Source organism: Hypomesus transpacificus, chromosome 4, assembly GCF_021917145.1.
Source record: "Hypomesus transpacificus isolate Combined female chromosome 4, fHypTra1, whole genome shotgun sequence".
NCBI lineage: Eukaryota > Metazoa > Chordata > Actinopteri > Osmeriformes > Osmeridae > Hypomesus > Hypomesus transpacificus.
The window spans coordinates 9,930,622-9,949,345 of record NC_061063.1 but is presented as its reverse complement, the minus strand read 5'-3'; the positions used below and the strand labels follow the sequence as shown (position 1 = coordinate 9,949,345).

The window sequence follows — 18,724 nt, the reverse complement described above, 5'->3', positions numbered from 1 at the left end:
GAAAATACTTGGCGCTGATTCTTCCAGTCGCACGATGAGGAGACAATAACAGCGGGAATGTGAATAACGAGATGAGAATTCAGGAACATCTTCACCTTAGTTGGATGTTCACAGATAGTGAATCATCTTTCAACAATAAATCCTAAATAAATTATTTTAATAAATGTTCCGTTTTAACATCAATTATGATTCTCCGGCTTGTTAATGCCATCTAGTGGCCATTGGATTAATCGCTGAATCCTCAATGTCACTAGATTTTAATAGTTTTTTAAGTTACGCAATCATTGTAAATAGATTACTCAATTTGGAAACGAATGTGATGAATAAAGAGAACGACATTATGACACTTATTTTCAAAACCAACACCGTCACCTGCAAGCCTTTAATCCAGGTGATAACCACAGTGAGAGAACTCACTCTGAAAAAGAAACAACATGGTAGAACAATTGAAAGATAAACCGAGAAGTTTCTCCCTCCTCCATTCCACCTTCCACGAGACTTATAAGAACTTTGGAACAACATCACAATGCCTTTGCAATCCACATAAATACTTTTCTAGGCAACATGAGAGCACAACATGGTCAAAGAGGTCAGGGAACGTCCCAAAATAACACGTCACATCCCTGTTTAAACAAGATCAAGAGAACAACTAAACATGATGCAACTATATCAAGAAGTGCCATTGGCGGGAGAGAAAAAAAATACTTGTTACGAATAAATAAGATGCGCGATAAACACCGTGAATCTGTCAGAGCGCTAAGTGCTTTCCATGATTCCCCTGGAACTACAGGGTGAAAACACAAAACAATAACATGCCCAACTTCCGCTAACTAACATCTGAAAAAGCTGTTAGTGTGGATGAGGATCACACCAAACACCAACACTCGGCACTTAAAAACAAATGAAAACATTCCCAGCAGAAGTTCATATACATTATTGTAAACAGCTAAACTCCAGGGCATACCAGACCTAGTGTAATGAGTGTGGTTGTTTGGCATGCCGTGTTTGCTCATAAAGGAAATACACCCCCACCACTAATGTTGCATTGTACCTATTAGACACCAGCTTGGGACAGCTGCCTGAGGCAGAGAGACAGAGTCAGAGGGAGAGAGATTAAGAGAGAGATGGAGAGGCAGTCAGAAAGAGAGATGGAGAGACAGCGATGGAGAATGCTCCACCTCCAGTCTAGTACCACACCTGCCTGTACAAAACTGAGGGAAGCCTGTGTTGCTGGAAGGTAAACTGTTCCTACGTCTTCAAAAGGATATTCAAGGCACAGTGGAACTGTGAGGGTAAACCAGTTACCTAGACATCAAGAAATCCAGTGTTCATGGCCTTAACTCATTCTAATTTGGTCCAGAAAGGAGAAGGTTAGCTCCGTTTGCAGAAAGCAGGAACAGCTTCCTTAAGTAGGCAGGTGATCTTCCTTTGCAGGATCTAAGGGGCTGTGGAGAAACGGCTGACAGTCTTGGAGGATCTGACGTCTGTTATTCCAACAGCTTCCATGTTCAGAAGCCCAGAGACAAGCTACCTGTCCAACTGACCATTACATCGTTTCAGAGAAATGTACAATGCCATCGTCACAACTGAAATATGTTTCTTTACAAAGCAAACAATCACAAATGTAAAAATCGGTGATATCAAAACATGAAAAGAAGTACTTGAACATTCATCTAACACAGGGCTTCACTTCCCAGCTGCGCCTGTCCTACCGGCCCAGCAGCTCCAGGAGAAACACGGAGGCCTGATTCAGATGAACGTAGAAAAGAGTGTTGATCTCAGGGAAGGGCAGACGAACAGCTGAGAGCATCAGGTTGTCACCTGGAGACAACTTACCTTCTTCCTGCTTGCTTCTTTTCATGACCTCAGACGTCTAACGGCCCAATCAAAACCCCGAACACCAGAGAGAAAACCCAGTCAAAATGGATCCAAGGGACTTCTGTATGGTGTGTTTGTGTGAGAGAAAGTGGGTAGGTGTGTGTGTGAGATAGTGTGGGTAAGTGTGTGTGTGTGTGTGTGTGTGAGAGAGACTGGGTAGGTGTGTGTGCTAGACTGCCGGGGAGAGAGGGGTGTCCACGCTCCAACAAAGCACAACCAAAACCTAGCTAAAAAACAAAGGTGTGTGTGTGTCACTTCTTCAGGGGCTGGTAGACGGAAGCGTTGGGGTCCAGAGAGGAGGGGCTGTTGTCCATGAACTTGGAGGAGTAGTGAGGACCCACCGAGTTCAGACTGCTGCTGTCGCCTGAGTAGGTGAGGCTGGGCATCACAGCCAAGACCTCTGCTATCTTCTGCTTCAGGTCCACTATCTCCTGCTCCCTCTGGTGGGTCTGGCCTGGTGGGGGAGGAAAGAGAATTAAGAGTGGGTGAAAATATGGACTGAGACCTCACTTGGTCCCTTCAGATAGTGAGAGATATTCTAACAGGAAGGAGGACTCTGACGATGTTAAGTGCAACTGTGATGCTTAGAACGGCTCCACTGAGGATGAGTGAAGGAGGGAGGGAGGATAGAGGGCGTCTCTCCAGACCTTGAGCGATCTCCAGCTGTCTCCTGGCGTCCCCCAGGGCAGAGAACAGGTCCAGTTTGATCCTGGTCTCAGCGCTCAGGCTGTTCTCCAGGTGCTGCGTCTTCTCCTGCATGGCCGACAGCGCCGACATCAGCACCTCCGTGTCCTTCTCATTCTCCTTGTACTTACGCAGCTCCTAGACCAGGGAGGAGAGGAGGATGAGGAGGATGAGGAGGAAGAGGAGAGGGAGATGGAGGAGATAAGGAGAGGGAGGAGGAGATAAGGAGAGGGAGGAGGAGATAAGGAGAGGGGAATAGCTGTTCAAGGGCAGTAGGGGACTTTCAGGGGCAGACAACCCTAACCAGGCCAACACTGAGTGGATGGATGGATAAAGGATGGCTGAAGGGATGGATGGAGGACGGATGGTTATGCTCACCTGGACTTTCCCCTCCAGATCCCTGATCAGCTCCTCCTTCAGCTTCATGTCCATGGAGAGCTTCTTCCACTCGTTCTCCAGCTCTCTGATGCGACCTCTCAGAGAGTCAGTACACTCACCTCTGGGAGGGGGAGAGAGAGTCAGTACACTCACCTCTGGGAGGGGGAGAGAGAGTCAATACACTCACCCCTGGGAGGGGGAGAGAGAGTCAGTACACTCACCCCTGGGAGGGGGAGAGAGGAATGGACAGAAATATATATATATATATATATATATATATATATATATATAGTCATTAAAGAGCCTGAATCAGGCCTTTGTGTACCTGGTCTCTGGTGTGTGTATGGTGTGTGTGTATGGTGTGTGTGTGTGTATGGTGTGTGTATGGTGTGTGAGTACCTGCTGACCGCAGCCAGAGCCACAGCCCTAGCAGCAGAGGCCTCCTCCAGCTTCTTCCTCTTCCTGTCGTCAGCCAGCTGTCTATCGGCCAGGCAGCGGGCCTCCTGCTCCCCCTTCAGCCTCTTCTCCAGCTGGGACACACTCTGTCTGTCCTTCTGCCTGGCCTGGACCGCACTGTGGAGCCTGCACACACACACACACACACACACACACACACACACACACACACACACACACACACACACACACACACACACACACACACACACACACACACACACACACACACACACACACACACACACACACACACACACACACACACACACACAGAGTTAGAGATACACACATGCTCATTCCACTGGTGGCGCTAGGTGGGACTGATCTACAACAGGGGTCTGAGGGATGCAGGTGTGTGTGGAACGAGAAGGTTTAGAAGACTGAGGGTGTGAGTCTGTGAGTGTGTGTGTGAGAGCGAGTGTGAGTGTGTGTCCTCACTTGCTCTGCAGCAGCTCGTTGTCCTGTCTGAGCTGGCTGAGTTCACACCGCAGGCCTCGATCCTGCAGGGTGAGGGATGTCAGCTGGCCTCTCAGGTCCGCTTCATTCTGCCTGCTGGCCTGCAGCTCCGCCTTCAGACGCCTCACATCCTGCTCCAGCCTGGGGGGAGAGATAGAGGTACTGTATCCTGTCCTCATCCCCTCTGGGATATCCTGTAGCTGCCATCCTCCTGACCTGACACAGCTATGACTGCTACAATGTTGACCCCCTGGGTCTACCTGGAGGACTGGGATGTGTGTGTGTGTGTGTGTGTGAATGTGTAACAGGTGTAGTCACGTTGTTCGTCAGAGTAACTTCCTCCCAATCTTTGAGGTTTGAACTCAGGACCTCTGACTAGCAAATACAACCGCCACCTTTCCTATCACCACTGATGTGGGTTGGCTGGCTGTCCTACCGTGTTAGAGCCTCTGGCTTGGCCAGCTGGTTGTTGGGGATGCAGTTCTCCACAGGGTCCTTCTGGGCTCCACCCACAGAGTCCTTCTGGGCTCCACCCACAGGGTCCTTCTGAGCTCCGCCCCTCCCAGAACACTTTTGCTTCTTCTCATTCCTACTGGCCGACGGCACGCTCCCATTGGTGGAGCTGTGGTTATGCGGGGATGAGTTGGGCACACCCCCTCCGCTGGCGTTTTTGTAGTTCTTGGCCCCTCCCCCTCCCTCCTCTCTCGGGGGCGTGGACTCGGAGAGTGTGTGATCTCCTGATAGGTCGTTGTTCAGCCTCCTGCCCCCCCCTCCACTCTCCATGTACTCTGCCTCTGACAGTCTGGCCTCCGCAGGCGGGAGGATGCTGTTGTTGTTGACTCCTGTGACCTGCTGTTTCTTGTCTCGCTCTTTTCCTCCCACCTCCTGCTCCGGTAATGCAACACACACGCTCTTCCTGGTGGGCGGGGCTCCGTTCTGGGAGACCTGGGGCGGGTCGACCTCAGACACGCCTCTTGCTAGGGCAGCTGGGAAACAGGAAGTGGAGGACAGGTTAGACATCAGGTGAGGAAGTGGGAGAGAGACAGGTTAGATGTGGTTAGTCAGGTGAGAGAGAGAGAACGAGTAAGTGTGTGAGAGCAGTTATGTCAAGTGAGAGAGAGACAGGTTAGATGAGGTTAGTCAGGTGTGAGAGGGAAAGAGAGAGAGACAGGTCAGATGAGGTTAGTCAGGTGTGAGAGGGAAAGAGAGAGAGACAGGTCAGATGAGGTTAGTCAGGTGTGAGAGGGAAAGAGAGAGAGAGACAGGTCAGATGAGGTTAGTCAGGTGTGAGAGGGAAAGAGAGAGAGACAGGTCAGATGAGGTTAGTCAGGTGTGAGAGGGAAAGAGAGAGAGACCGGTCAGATGAGGTTGGCCAGGTGTGAGAGAGAGAGCGAGAGAGACAGGTTAGATGTGTCTCACCTTCCTCCGCCTCCCTCTCCTGTCTCTGCAGCATGTGTTGCTCTGGGGGCAGGGCCTGCTGCAGGAGCTGCATGTAGAACTCATTCTCCTTCTGCACCTCCCTCTGCTTCCGCAGACGCATCTTGTAACTGACGTAGCTCTTGAACCCGAAGCCAAGGGTCACCACGGGGTAGCCAATACTGATGGGGGGGTGGGGGGGGGGGTTACTACAAACATCTTGATGACTAGGGATGCAGCGATAAAACAATTTTACTATTAACAGCGATTTAAAACGTCTTGGTTTGGTAAGCGTAAAGGCTCAGCTACACAAAGTGTTTCTGTTTTCACTCCAAAAAGGGACATTATGGTTCATGATCTTTCTATGAACAACCATTGCACAGTGAGAACATTTTCTTTTCCATTTTCTCCTGTTGCCAGCTTGAGCAATATGCGATTCATCCTTGTGTGTGTTTGTTTATAGTGTACCTACTTTCATAAGGTATTGCATAAGGTACATTTGTTGTTGTTTGTAAGATAATTTGCAAATACAGGCTATAATGTATGTCATGTATTGTTTTCAGAGGTTTTATTGCTCATTTGTTAATCAGATGTTCATGCTCTACATGTGAGTGTCTGCAGCCCTGAGCCACGTGCTGCTTTACCAGTGGGCAGCGAAGGGTCGACACAGGTCCACGTGGAAGTTCTTCAGGTCTTTGAAGCGGATGGCTGCTTCGATGTAGACGAACAGTATCCACAGAGACACAGTGGGGAGACACACCCCTCTCTCTGCAGACACCAGGGGGACACAGGTCACACACACCTGCTGCACTACCTACATGCACTACTGACACATCACTCTGGAGAAAAACGTCTGTTGAATGGATAATAATTATAAAAAGTTCAATGTCGAATATCGGCCATCTTGACTTACCGGTGTGCCAGACATACTGCACCCACACGTAGGTGCCTGCAGCGAAGAACAGCCATTGGACGGGGATGAAGAGCAGGCAGATGATGTCTGACGTGAACGCCACACACACAAAGAAAACTGAGAATGCCTGGAGGAGGGAGAGAAAGGGGAGGAGGGGAGGGGAGAGAGACAAAGAGAGGGAAAGATATATAATATAAAACTTGATCTCATAACTCTACCAGGTGTTGTGCACTCTAGTGTGACGTTTTACTGACGCTCTGAGAGTCAATGGACACCCAACCCAGGGTTTGAGGGAACCATAAACACACCACACACACGCACATACCAGCCCCTGGTATCTGAAGGAGTCGTAGACACTGCGGATGAAGAGCCAAAATGGCCACAGGTACTCAAACCTGAACTCCAGAACAAAGTCTGCCAGCAGCACCAACACCCACACCACCAAGAACTTCAGGTACAGAAACGTGCTGGGGAAGGAGAGAGGGAGGGGGACAGAGCAAATATATCTGGACTTTAGATGTGAGGGATTAAGATAAAACATGTTTGCACAACAGCTGTGTTTACAGGTGAGGCATCTCTGATCCGGAAAGTGTTAGATTGACCTCCACTCCGACCAGCTATGGATGACAGAAGATTAGCTTTGTTCATTGGTTTGGTAGAAATTATTCTCGCTCACTTGTCCAGTAGCACTGACGGCTTCAATAATGACAGGTCAGTTAAAACATAAGAGAGTTTTAGCCGAATTCAGACTGGTCTTGACTTGACCCGTGTGGCTTTCCCCCTTCACGAGCCAAGTCGAGTTAAAAATGAGCACCAAATTCAAAGTAAGCCGGATGGCTTTTCACAACATCAACATTGCAAGCATCCTTCTTCGGCTCTCGTAGAAGAAAAATGAAAATGTACACAGAAAGCATTTCACCACATCGGAATTGTAAGCTAAACTGGCTGTTTACAGTTGACCGGACTGTTTCAGTTGCACTGACATGTTTTGCCTAAATTCCAAAGCTGTGAACATTTTGTGCACAAATCTGTCGAGATGTCAGCTGTGAAGAGAGGCCTCATGTGGAAACTCAACACCGACACGACCACACTGACAGAAATAGACAGGTACCTAGCTTGCTAGCTTGCAGCTGGGTATCAACAAGGTTGCATATCTGTCAGACGCTGTAAGAAAATTCGAATACAGAGAGGCGCCATTGTTGCACGACAACTACGTTGTCGGAGCTCCGTTTATCCGTACCTGCTATATATACCCTCGCTGATTCGGTTCCGTTTTAACGGCCGTCGGAGTTTGCTGCAGTCCGCATTGCGCCGCTTCATTCTCCACCTCTTGATTCAGTCTTATTATCAGCCCGGTAAATATTGAGACAGTCTCATACGATTGACCAGATATGTACATGTCTTCAGATAGCCACCATTGTTGTTGATTTTTGCACATGAAACAAAGAAATAAATAAAAACACTGAGGAAGGCCCCTCCCCTTTCACAAGACGCTGACAATCGCCAATAACGCCATGACGTCATACTGACGTTTACAACGCTGGAAAAATGGCTGCCTGGTAGTCGACAAGAAATTTACCAGATAATTTTTTTGTCTTATGACTAGAAATTGAAAGGTACGTTCTGCGAAGTTTATATAGGTAGCTAAGTACATTCGTGTATACATTGTAGTGTGTCTATAATACTGTCACCTCTGGCATTTTATATACGGAATAATGAACTTTAGTCTTACTACAACTTAGTCCCATGCTTGTTTAGCCACGTTTGTTATAGCTAAAAACTTCACACATGATGTATTTCTAGTTTCTAAGCTATTTACTATAACAATTCAACACTGTTGACCGTTAAGAACGTGCAGCGAACATGTGTCCTAAATTGATAGTGATGAAATATAAAGCACCGCTATTTCATGTACATGTGTATGCTATGTAGTAGTTATAGGAATTCTTGAAGTGATATTTAGCTCTCGAACTGGTAATGCTTCTTGTGTCCTTTGGTGCTTTTAGAGAAGGCCTACATTAATTGACCCACTCAAACAAAATGAACAAATAACTTTATTAACAACTATGTTTATATGCTTTTATATTCATGTTGTTTGTAAAATATGTGTATTTGAGCATTGGATTTTACTTCATTATTGTATCACATGTTAGTGATACCTAATACCTATTAGTCTCTGCTGCTGAAACACACAGATGAGTCACTTTCCCACGTGAGTCCTACCTCTTGTCTTATTAATCCACAGATGTCATCCTCCAAAGAACAAGCTAAAGAAAACAAGAAGTTGCCAGGTGTTCTGAACCTGAACAATGAGGTGGTGATGATGAGGAAAGAGGTGAAGAGGCTGAGGGCTCTCGTCATCAGGAAGATGACCCGGCAGATCGCAGCCTTGAAGAAGAAGAAGGGAACCGTGGAGGACCTGGAGAGGAACCGAAGAAGAGTCGAAAGGCTGCTGGAAGAAATCCACCAGATGAAAGACCTCAAACCAGACCAGGTGAATGCTGCTTCCTACTGTAGACACAGTCAGAGAGGGTTTGTTGGATAATTACGCTTGCTTCTATATAAAACTGCTGATGATGATGATGTTGTGTGTTTACCAGGTCACCAAAGCTGCCCTGCAAAAGAACCTGAGCTTTGAAAAAGTTTGCAAAAACCCCAAGTCCACGCTGTGTGAGCGAGCCACAGCACGCATCGCATCTCACCCTCAGTTCAGCAAGAAGATAGACGCCATCAAAGCTGCTGTTAAGGCCTTCAAAGAGGAGAGGGTGAAGGCAGCAGGAAAGCAGACGGGGAGGAACGAAAAGCAGCCTGACATGTCAACAAGCCAGTCGAAGGACTGTGATGCAGAAAAACTAAAAGGCATGGAGAACCAGTTGTTGGAGGTGAAGGAGGTGGTGGTACAGGAGGAGGAGGAGGAGGAGAAACATGACAAGGAGCAAGTAGAATGCAAGGACAATGAGGAGATGGAGGATGAGAAGGTGGTGGAGGTAGAGGAGGAGGATGAGAAGGTGGTGGAGGTAGAGGAGGAGGAGGATGAGAAGGTGGTGGAGGTAGAGGAGGAGGAGGATGAGAAGGTGGTGGAGGTAGAGGAGGAGGAGGATGAGAAGGTGGTGGAGGTAGAGGAGGAGGAGGTAGAGGAGGTGGTGGAGGTAGAGGAGGAGGAGGTAGAGGAGGAGGAGGGGAAGCATGCAGCTGGAGAAGATGGAGTTGAAGAGAGTGAGAAAGCAGCTGGAGAAGAAGCTGCTGAAACAGCAGAGAAGAAAAGCCCCGCTAAAACTGGCACTCAGGTCAAGGTGTTAGAGACTATGGCTTGCAAGCTCATGACAGTGCAGAACACAGACTCACATAGTCTCCCAAAACAAAACAAGGTCAAAGATACAACCGGCTCACAGAAGGGACCCTGCCTCAAACCAGACAGGACCAAGACAGAGGCTCAGAACACAGGGGAGGAGGAGGAGGACAGCAGGAACCAAGAGGAGAGCGACTTGGAGTTGTCTGCTAGTGAGGAGGAGAAAGAGTACTTTGACGACAGCACAGAGGAGCGTTTCCGTAAGCAGTCCTCCCAGTCAGAGCAAAGTGAAGACGACGACTTCTTCTTAGGAAAGGTCCAGAAGTTCAAGAAGAAGAGGAGCAGCTCTGCCCCCCGGGTAGTTAGGGGGAGCAAGACTGAGCCAGGAACAGACTCCACCTGCCCTCCTCACAGCTCAGACCACAACCAGGCAGAGCTTGACGAACTTGAATCCAGGCTGAACTCCAGAGCCACCAAGATGAAGTCTGTCTTCTGTTCCTCCCTGTCCTATGGGTCCAGAAGGGGAGGGCAGAACCAACCTGGGGGAGGGCGGGGAGGATCAGGGGGGAGGGGAGGGAGTCGGGGAAGGGGCAGAGGAGGAGGCTTTCAGAATCAAACCCCGGAAGGAGGAGCCTCCAGGTTTCAGAAGCAGGGTAGAGGAGCAGAGAGGACACCCGCCCTCCCCAGGTTCAGCCGTAACAACGGAGACACAGGTCACCAGTCACACGACAGCAGCTCTGTCGGGAGGGGGAGGGGCCGGGGGCGAGGGGCTGGTTCTAGGCAACAGGGCGACAGGGGTTCTTCCCATCATGCACCTGAGCAGGCACTGCATCCGTCATGGGAGGCGAGCAGGAAGAGGAAGTTGCAGGGCAGCCAGATCCAGGTCTTCCAGGGGAAGAAAATCACATTTGATGACTGAAGCTCGGTTCTCATCAGCCCTGGTGCCAGGTGGCCGTACGGAGCATCATGTTTCGGTTAAGACTCAGCTCCTTGTGTTCGACGAGGCTCGTCTGCTCCTTGTGTTCGACGAGGCTCGTCTGCTCCTTGTGTTCGACGAGGCTCGTCTGCTCCTTGTGTTCGACGAGGCTCGTCTGCTCCTTGTGTTCGACGAGGCTCGTCTGCTCCTTGTGTTCGACGAGGCTCGTCTGCTCCTTGTGTTCGACGAGGCTCGTCTGCTCCTTGTGTTCGACGAGGCTCGTCTGCTCCTTGTGTTCGACGAGGCTCGTCTGCTCCTTGTGTTCGACGAGGCTCGTCTGCTCCTTGTGTTCGACGAGGCTCGTCTGCTCCTTGTGTTCGACGAGGCTCGTCTGCTCCTTGTGTTCGACGAGGCTCGTCTGCTCCTTGTGTTCGACGAGGCTCGTCTGCTCCTTGTGTTCGACGAGGCTCGTCTGCTCCTTGTGTTCGACGAGGCTCGTCTGCTCCTTGTGTTCGACGAGGCTCGTCTGCTCCTTGTGTTCGACGAGGCTCGTCTGCTCCTTGTGTTCGACGAGGCTCGTCTGCTCCTTGTGTTCGACGAGGCTCGTCTGCTCCTTGTGTTCGACGAGGCTCGTCTGATGAAGAGTTCTCCCTAACCCTGCTTGTACTGTTGCCCTCTGTGTTCTTATTTTGAAAGATCTGAGCTTAACCTTATTACATTAAGTAGAAACTTGTTCTGTGTTTGCACATCTGAATACATTATCATGTTTACCATTTATAGAGACATTGTTAACAATTTGTGGTTGAGTACCATGGGAACAATTATTTAAAGCTTCTAATGTTGAGTTTTATAGATTTAGTTCTGTTTAACGTAACTAAGGAAACACAATTGCCACAGTATTGCTTATGAAGTATAAGAAGTAAAATGTAACCAAATAAAATGTTATTTACATTTATTTATTTAGCAGATGCTTTTATCCAAAGCGACTTCCAAGAGAGAGCTTTACAAAGTGCATAGGTCACTGATAACAACAAGATAGACCCAAAACATTGCGGGTTGCCAAAACATAGAGCACATATTGTGAACAACCAATAATAAGTGCCATAGGAAAGAACCATAAGAGCATGTAGTTATGCAAGTTACAATTAAACATCATGAATCGCTATAAGTGCAAGTGTACCTGTACAAAAGCAAGCAACAGTAAAAAAATAAATAAAACATTTTGGATTTTCAAAAATATTTCCTCTGGGTAAACTCACCAAACGGAACAAACTGGAATATGATCGATTGTTGTGTGAAAATATAATATATTAAATTAAAGATAAATGATTTAATTAGCTTCACCTTGCGTATGAAATACGTCGTCTTCAAGTTGGTGGAAATTGTCATATAGGTTAGTTACCCAACCTTGCATTGATATAGACTCTAGATAAAGTAGTCAAAACAATCATTTCATTCAACAATGCTGATGTTCTGCTCATAATGACGTCTAAACTAGACGCTACGCTTGCTCTTTAAGTCGGCGTCCTCGTCTAATTGGCCGATTGTGCTTACGTCATCACGCACAGATTTAATGTTGCTGGAACGCTGACCAATCGTATAGAATATGTAAATGTTGTTTGAAAATTCCCCGGGAAATCCGAGTTTCGCGGCAGGGCCCTTCGCGCGAAAAACTGTATCCCCTCATTCATTGTCAGCTTCCTGGAACCATTTTTTGATCCGCTGGAGACGAACTCGCGACCGGATTAAATCCGTTGCATCTGCTAGTTCTCGGGAGTTTTCATTTAATATTTACTATGGATCGGTCATGTAAGACAGTAGTATAACAGTTACTTTGATTATTTTTTGTTGAATCATCGCTGATTTTGTGGAAATAAGCGCCCAAGTTACAGAGGGACAAAAGGGCATTCGAGCCTTAAAATGAGAAAGGGGGTAGCCTCGATCCCAGAGAGAGTCCTTATTTCAGGGGTCGGGGGCTCCTCTATCGACAAAAACACGGTTTTAATATCAGATCGCTATCCTACTACTACATACATACAGATAATAACACCTCCGTCCAGCGTAAATCAGACCTCTAATGTTGGTCTCCCCGGCCCGACCGGGAGTCTGCTGTACGCAACCCCCAATCCATCATCACCAAACGGGACAGGACAGAACGTCACGCTCGGACGGCCACCGGTAATCGTACTGTCTCTTGTTGAACTTTTCTAACTTTCTACGAATGGGAAATATGTTTCTAATATTGAATTTGTGTTGAACAAGAGGCGCTTTTCCATCTGGCTAGCTTCGAACAGTGAAGCAGTTTCCTGTCTTTGCTAGCTAATCTCCCCCTCGTACTAGAGGCTCGAGACAGCTTCTGCCTTGTACATATCTGGCTCTATGAACCTACTATGAGTTTGCTGCTTGTGTAGTCGAATAACATGAAAAGCCACATCGATTGTTGCACAGTTAATGCACTTAAAGCAACTTTACGTTATAGCTTGCATGGCAACTTGTCCCTTCTCGCTAGCTAGCCTTCTTGCTAGTAATTGCCAAACGTGTGATCCAGGTATGTGGCTAGCTTGCTAGTTAGCCTTGTGTATCTAGGTAGCGAGAGAATATACAAGCTAGTTATTGAAAGGCCAGCTGTACCATGCTGCTGGTGGAAGAAGCGAAGTAGACTGGAAAACCACCCGTTTCGCCACTCAAAAAACTTTGTAAAGTTTTGATTCGATTCTCGTAATTTATTTCGACATGGTGTTCGAGCGTTCAAGAAAATCCTGTGGATTTTAAATGTACATATGATCAACGACACCGTAAATAGATAGTTTTTATACGTGATTTTATAATTTAAAAACTCATAATCTAGCTAGCTGAAGAGAAACTAGGCCTTAACTACCTCTGTAGGGGGATGGGGTTCAGCTCCCACCAAAGGGCACTGGAGACTCGCTCAGGTTCCATCCCCCCAGTTACAGCATGCTAATCCCGGCTAACGTTAGCGAGACTCAAAGGCTCTATAAGAAAAAACGAGGGGGTTGAGGGTGAATGTATACTTGCAGTACAGCGTGATGTCATATTATCTGTACCAACAGTCAACTGTAATCAAACCACCATGTGAATTAACAAAGGTTTGGTAAACTGTAAACTGATTTTTCCAGCTAGGTAGCCGCTGAGCCAGCTAGCTGCGTGAAGAGGGGGTTGGGTGTGCTCTGAAGGGGCTGCATTCAGTTTGCACGAGCTCCAGGCTGCTGTCCCTGATCTCCAATGTGATGCAGAGTTGTCTGTTAAGGAAGTCTGTGGGTATAGCGTGTACCATGAGGGCTAAAGTCCCCCCACAGTGGCCTGCATGTCGCTCCCCTCTCTCTGTGTGTGTAAAGCCATGCTGTGTCCCCAGGCCAAGCGCAGGCTGCAGCTGGAGGAGGGAGCGAGGCCGACCATGGAGGCCAGCGTCCGGGCAGGTCGGGCCAGGAGGAACCCCCCCTCTGTACGGGGTCCCAAAAGTAAGACTGGGTCCTCCAGAGACACTGCCTCAGACATGAAGCCTTATCTTTTGGTGAAATTAATATTTACATTTGCTTGGGCCAGTCTCAGAAAATGAACCCTCCTTAACTAGTCACTGACCACATTTAGCTGCTTTCCATGCGCCCTTTTACTTAAAAATGTAAATTCTCATTAATGCAGAGCCTTCCCACAATGTGTACACTAATACCAGCCCTAATACATCAGTACATGGGGTTGTGACAGAGTTAATCCCCCCCCAGCTCCCAAGTCCCCCCCAGAGAAGACGCGCTACGATACGTCCCTGGGCCTGCTCACACAGAAGTTTGTGCAGCTGCTGGCGCGCTCGCAGGACGGCGTGGTGGACCTGAACCAGGCCTCACAGGCCCTGCAGGTGCAGAAGAGAAGGCTGTATGACATCACCAATGTCCTGGAGGGCGTGCACCTCATCAAGAAGAAGTCCAAAAACAACATCCAGTGGATGTAGGTGTGACCAGCAGCCAGACCGGCTCACTAGACAAGCAGCGTAAAGGGTGTGCTTGTGCTGATCTGTCTCTGTGTGTGTGTGTGTGCAGGGGCTGCAGCCTGAGTGAGGAGGGCGTGGTGGTGAGGAGCAGCCACGCTCTGGACAGGGAGCTGCAGGAGCTGAGCGTGGAGGAGAGACGACTGGATGAGCTCATCCACACGGCCACGTGCAGCGTCTCCCTACTGACCGAGGACCGGCTCAACAAGTCATATCCTTCCCCACGCAAACCCTGCTACAGCTGCTGAGGGCTTGTGGTGTGTGTGTGGAGGTAATGGAGGTGTGTGTGAGGAGGTGATGGAAGTGTGTGTGTGGAGGTGATGGAGGTGTGTGTGTGATGGAGGTGTGTATGTGGAGGTGATGGAGGTGTGTGTGTGGAGGTGATGGTCCTTGACCCCGCTCCACGCTGGCCTACCTGACGTACGAGGACGTGAGGAGGATCCCCAGTCTGAAGGAGCAGACTGTGATCGTCATAAAGGCCCCAGCAGATACCCGGCTGGAGGTGCCCCACCCAGAGGAGGTGACCATACACCCTCATACACACACCCTCATACACACACACCCTCATACACACACACCCTCATACACACACACCCTCATACACCCTCACCCTCATACACCCTCACCCTCATACACCCTCACCCTCATACACACACACCCTCATACACACACACCCTCATACACACTCATCCTCATACATACACACACACCCTCATACACACACACCCTCATACACACACACCCTCATACACACTCATCCTCATACATACACACCCTCATACACACACACCCTCATACACACACACCCTCATACACCCTCACCCTCATACACCCTCACCCTCATACACCCTCACCCTCATACACACACACCCTCATACACACACACCCTCATACACACTCATCCTCATACATACACACCCTCATACACACACACCCTCATACACACACACCCTCATACACCCTCACCCTCATACACCCTCACCCTCATACACCCTCACCCTCATACACACACACCCTCATACACACACACCCTCATACACACTCATCCTCATACACACTCATCCTCATACATACACCCTCACCCTCATACACACACACCCTCATACACACACACCCTCATACACACACACCCTCATACACACACACCCTCATACACCCTCATCCTCATAAGCTAGTTTTTATTAGTCTCATGCACAGAGCCTCCAAGTTCACCTCAGCAGTATTCAGGGGCCTATAGAGGTGTTTCTGTGTTCGGATGACCACGCCCCCTCCACCCCCACAAAGGAAGCTACTGCCTTCTCCAGGAGCTCCTGCTCTCCTGTCAACGGACTCCCCTCCTGCTCCTCCTTCCTCAAGGTGTCCCAAGGTAACTACTTGTTCCTGCTCCAGACCTCCTTCACTGCTAACGTGCTGTGTATGTTACTCACTGGGTGGTCCGAATTTTAGACCCACTAATTGGTCTGCACCTCGTCTCTTTCTCACTTTCCACCTCCCCCCTCACTTCCTCCTCTCCCTCTCTCTCTGGTTCTCTTAGGAGCTGGCCAGCCCAGCAGCTGTAGTAATGGCTTCTCCAACCCCCTCTCCAGACTCCCAGAATGCCCAGCGGTGACGGTGTGCTCTGTCCCCTCCCTCCTCCCCCGTCTTGAGTACCCCTTTGTGGCCCTGTCTCCCCCGCCGGCCCTCTCTCTGGATGGGGGAGACTACCTGCTGAGCCTGGGGGAGGATGAGGGTGTGAGCGACTTGTTCTCCCCCTTCCCCCTGCCCCTGCTGCCTCTGGATGCCCTGCTCTGAGCCCCACCCTGCCTCGTGTCACAGGGGCTGACATTTTGGAGGCGTTACTAATCAGACTTTGCCTCACATTGGGGTAACTTTTCTGGGTTGGGTCACCTTTTCCTGGAGGAAACCACCCCCCCTTCCTGGAGGAAACCATCCCCCCTTCCTGGAGGAAACCACCCCCCCTTCCTGGAGGAAACCACCCCCCCTTCCTGGAGGAAACCACCCCCCCTTCCTGGAGGAAACCACCCCCCCTTCCTGGAGGAAACTACACCCCCTTCCTGGAGGAAACCACTGGAATTTGGCCTTGTGAGAGAACAGCCGTCTGTGTGGCTGCCCCTCCTCCCAGGACAGGCAGGGTCAACCAGGCTCTCGCTCGGCCTGCTGTGCTTTCAGAGTTGTGGTTCTGTCCTGGGCCTGTCCTGGGCCTGTCCTGGGCCTGTCCTGGGGTGGCCCAGGACTGTGCAGTGTCCGGGCAGGAGAGCTGCAGGAGCCAATGCAAGGGCCTGTTCTCCCCGCTTGGTAGGGACAGCAGACTGTTACCACAACCAGACTGTTACCACAACCAGACTGTTACCACAACCAGACTGTTACCACAACCAGACTGTTACCACAACCTGACAATTACCACAACATGACTGGGCTCAGTGTTTTACAGGGTATGGAATGTGTGTGTGTGTGTGTGTGTGTGTGTGTGTTACTGCCATCCATAGTCTGCTGCAATACCCAGGGACAAGCAATGGTGCCTCCTTTCTACATATCACATACACCACACACGCGTGCACACACACTCCACACACTATCCGCACCACACACACAACGCTGATAAGGAGTGTACCTAGTCCAATGATTCATTTAGTGAGCTGGTAGTGATGTTTGAACCAGTGTGAGGTTCTGCTGTTCTCAGGGCCCTGCTAGATTTGACTTGAAATGACATGTTGAATAATAGAAGTGCATGTTATAAAGAGAAGTTCCTTTGTTTTGATTTGAACCGTCCTCCCTTTTTATTATCATCAGACTTTACCTGACAATTGGATGGTTTGCTAACTTGAATCCTTCCCTCTTGGGCATCAATGTTCAGTCTGAGGCTGCAGCAGTCTGAGGCTGCAGCAGTCTGAGGCTGCAGCAGTCTGAGGCTGCAGCAGTCTGAGGCTGCAGCAGTCTGAGGCTTTCCTCAACACGCACGGCTTGTTACATCTCAGAACTTTGTTTAGCTTTGCTGTCCGAAGTGTTATAACATGTGAACATGGAAGATTACGTCAACACCATTGAGAAGTCGCAAGGCTTCAATCTCAGTTACAGTCTTATTAAATGTAGGATTCATTAAGTTTATACACCTCCGGTTCATGGACTATATAGGGGCTCTGTTTGGTTTACAGCCTGTCACTGTGTTGGCTTGATGTGATGCCTTGATGTGTCCTGAAGGTACATGGAAATGATGATCCAGGAAGTACCGTGTCACCCACCTGTGACAGCTTCCTGCCGGCAAGCAGGCTCCTCCCCCAGGCTGTACTCTGTCCTCAAGCGGCCACGATGACCAATGTTAATGTTTTTCAGTCATAAAAAATCGTGTAATATTGTCAATAACTTGAGTCGTGTTTGTCTGCAAGCGACCCTGCTCGTTGCTAGGGCTGTGTTCTGGTTGTCGTCGTGAGGGATGACTTGAAGAGCATGTGCTCTTTTTGATATCACCTTCACACCGCAGAGTCTTGAGATTATGGACGGGCACCAAGTCGGCAAGAAACTGGCTGCAACAACACACGGTTGTAATATTGTGTTCCATATAGGTTTGTACGGATAGAGGCTCTTTCGTAAGCAGACGGCTGTTCAAGGAACCACATTGTTTTACAGATTCTTTTGCATTAAATATCAGTCCATTTTCATTTAGCATTTCTGGAATGCTAGCAGATACAAGTGGAGCTGTGTCCATCTCTCTGAGTCTGTCAGCTGGGTGTGGTTTCCTGGTGTGGAGCCAGGTTAGAGGATGGGGTCTGTTTGTACCCGGAGTTCAAATATGTACAAAATAGTGTGTGTGGTAAATAAAGTTATCCAGCGTTGTATTTTCAGAATGTTGTTTTCTTCTAATGGGGTCTCCCCTCTCTGCTAGCAGTGTGACAGCTGGTGTCTGTAGGGGTCGAAGGTCTCACAGGTCTCCAGGTCAGGGGTCAACGAGGCTCGGGGATAAGTGCTTGGGGGGGTGGAGGTGAGGGCAAGATTAGGAGGTGGAGGAGGACTCCCTCAGGGTCTGCTTCACCAGCTGATTGAGGAAGAGGAGGGTGGGAGTCCTGTGGTCTTTCTCTCCACAGATCCAGAGCTGCAACAGCACTGGCTTTATAATACTGACCAGCAGGGGGTGTCACAGCTTAATCTATCAACAGGCCTGACGTGGGAGAGAGGGGGGCTGTTGGTGATCTGTTTCCTAGCCTCAACTGAATGATGTCATATTTCATTGACAACTTAACCAGATAGCTAAGAGATGCAGGTCATTCCATTGATCATGCATGCATGGTTCAGACTGCATGGTACCCCCCATGGTTCCCTGCAGCCATGCCCCAGGCTGTC

The 18,724-nt window shown here is 49.1% G+C and overlaps 3 protein-coding genes across 10 annotated transcripts; 2 read left to right on the top strand and 1 right to left on the bottom strand.

The window, feature by feature from the left end:
- Window positions 1-350: 350 nt before the first annotated feature.
- Window positions 351-7,643, bottom strand: maco1a (macoilin 1a). Of its 4 annotated transcripts, XM_047018756.1 has the most exons (13): window positions 7,425-7,643; window positions 6,510-6,651; window positions 6,185-6,311; window positions 5,916-6,039; window positions 5,275-5,453; window positions 4,292-4,841; window positions 3,838-3,996; window positions 3,340-3,522; window positions 2,941-3,061; window positions 2,526-2,700; window positions 2,220-2,332; window positions 1,837-1,873; window positions 351-1,744 (listed from the first exon to the last, which is right to left on the bottom strand). In XM_047018756.1, the coding sequence occupies exons 1-13, from the start codon at window positions 7,502-7,504 to the stop codon at window positions 1,674-1,676; spliced, it is 2,061 nt and encodes a 686-aa protein (XP_046874712.1). In that variant the 5' UTR covers window positions 7,505-7,643; the 3' UTR covers window positions 351-1,673. The 4 variants fall into 4 exon arrangements, 3 of the variants coding, with proteins under 3 accessions (XP_046874712.1, XP_046874711.1, XP_046874713.1); XM_047018755.1 differs by having other exon boundaries at window positions 351-1,873; window positions 7,425-7,642; XR_006955999.1 differs by having other exon boundaries at window positions 1,683-1,744; window positions 1,837-2,332; window positions 7,425-7,641.
- Window positions 7,644-7,701: 58 nt separating this feature from the next.
- Window positions 7,702-10,563, top strand: srfbp1 (serum response factor binding protein 1). The gene is made up of 4 exons (XM_047019725.1): window positions 7,702-7,800; window positions 8,430-8,678; window positions 8,785-9,207; window positions 9,337-10,563. Exons 2-4 carry the CDS (start codon window positions 8,430-8,432, stop codon window positions 10,390-10,392), a joined length of 1,728 nt encoding a protein of 575 aa, XP_046875681.1. The 5' UTR covers window positions 7,702-7,800; the 3' UTR covers window positions 10,393-10,563.
- Window positions 10,564-12,039: 1,476 nt separating this feature from the next.
- On the top strand, window positions 12,040-18,228 carry e2f3 (E2F transcription factor 3). 5 transcript variants are annotated; one of them, XM_047018764.1, is made up of 7 exons: window positions 12,040-12,573; window positions 13,763-13,868; window positions 14,130-14,349; window positions 14,442-14,600; window positions 14,795-14,909; window positions 15,575-15,755; window positions 15,976-16,096. In XM_047018764.1, exons 1-7 carry the CDS (start codon window positions 12,310-12,312, stop codon window positions 15,996-15,998), a joined length of 1,068 nt encoding a protein of 355 aa, XP_046874720.1. In that variant the 5' UTR covers window positions 12,040-12,309; the 3' UTR covers window positions 15,999-16,096. The 5 variants fall into 5 exon arrangements, with proteins under 5 accessions (XP_046874720.1, XP_046874717.1, XP_046874718.1 ...); XM_047018761.1 differs by having other exon boundaries at window positions 12,045-12,573; window positions 15,924-18,228; XM_047018762.1 differs by having other exon boundaries at window positions 12,057-12,567; window positions 15,924-18,228.
- Window positions 18,229-18,724: the final 496 nt, after the last annotated feature.

What these genes read in the sequence shown, in the direction of transcription:
- maco1a (XM_047018755.1), bottom strand. Translation starts at nt 7,504, where the DNA reads ATGAAGCGGCGCAATGCGGACTGCAGCAAACTCCGACGGCCGTTAAAA. An exon ending in GCAGTATGTCTGGCACACCG is followed by an intron (nt 6,040 to 6,184) that starts GTAAGTCAAGAT and finishes TGGTGTCTGCAG; the next exon opens with AGAGAGGGGTGTGTCTCCCC. An exon ending in ATCTGGAGGGGAAAGTCCAG is followed by an intron (nt 2,701 to 2,940) that starts GTGAGCATAACC and finishes TCCCTGGTCTAG; the next exon opens with GAGCTGCGTAAGTACAAGGA.
- srfbp1 (XM_047019725.1), top strand. Translation starts at nt 8,430, where the DNA reads ATGTCATCCTCCAAAGAACAAGCTAAAGAAAACAAGAAGTTGCCAGGT. An exon ending in AAGACCTCAAACCAGACCAG is followed by an intron (nt 8,679 to 8,784) that starts GTGAATGCTGCT and finishes TGTGTTTACCAG; the next exon opens with GTCACCAAAGCTGCCCTGCA. An exon ending in AGAAGGTGGTGGAGGTAGAG is followed by an intron (nt 9,208 to 9,336) that starts GAGGAGGAGGAT and finishes GTGGTGGAGGTA; the next exon opens with GAGGAGGAGGAGGTAGAGGA.
- e2f3 (XM_047018761.1), top strand. Translation starts at nt 12,310, where the DNA reads ATGAGAAAGGGGGTAGCCTCGATCCCAGAGAGAGTCCTTATTTCAGGG. An exon ending in GAGGACCGGCTCAACAAGTC is followed by an intron (nt 14,601 to 14,794) that starts ATATCCTTCCCC and finishes ACCCCGCTCCAC; the next exon opens with GCTGGCCTACCTGACGTACG. An exon ending in CTTCCTCAAGGTGTCCCAAG is followed by an intron (nt 15,756 to 15,923) that starts GTAACTACTTGT and finishes TGGTTCTCTTAG; the next exon opens with GAGCTGGCCAGCCCAGCAGC.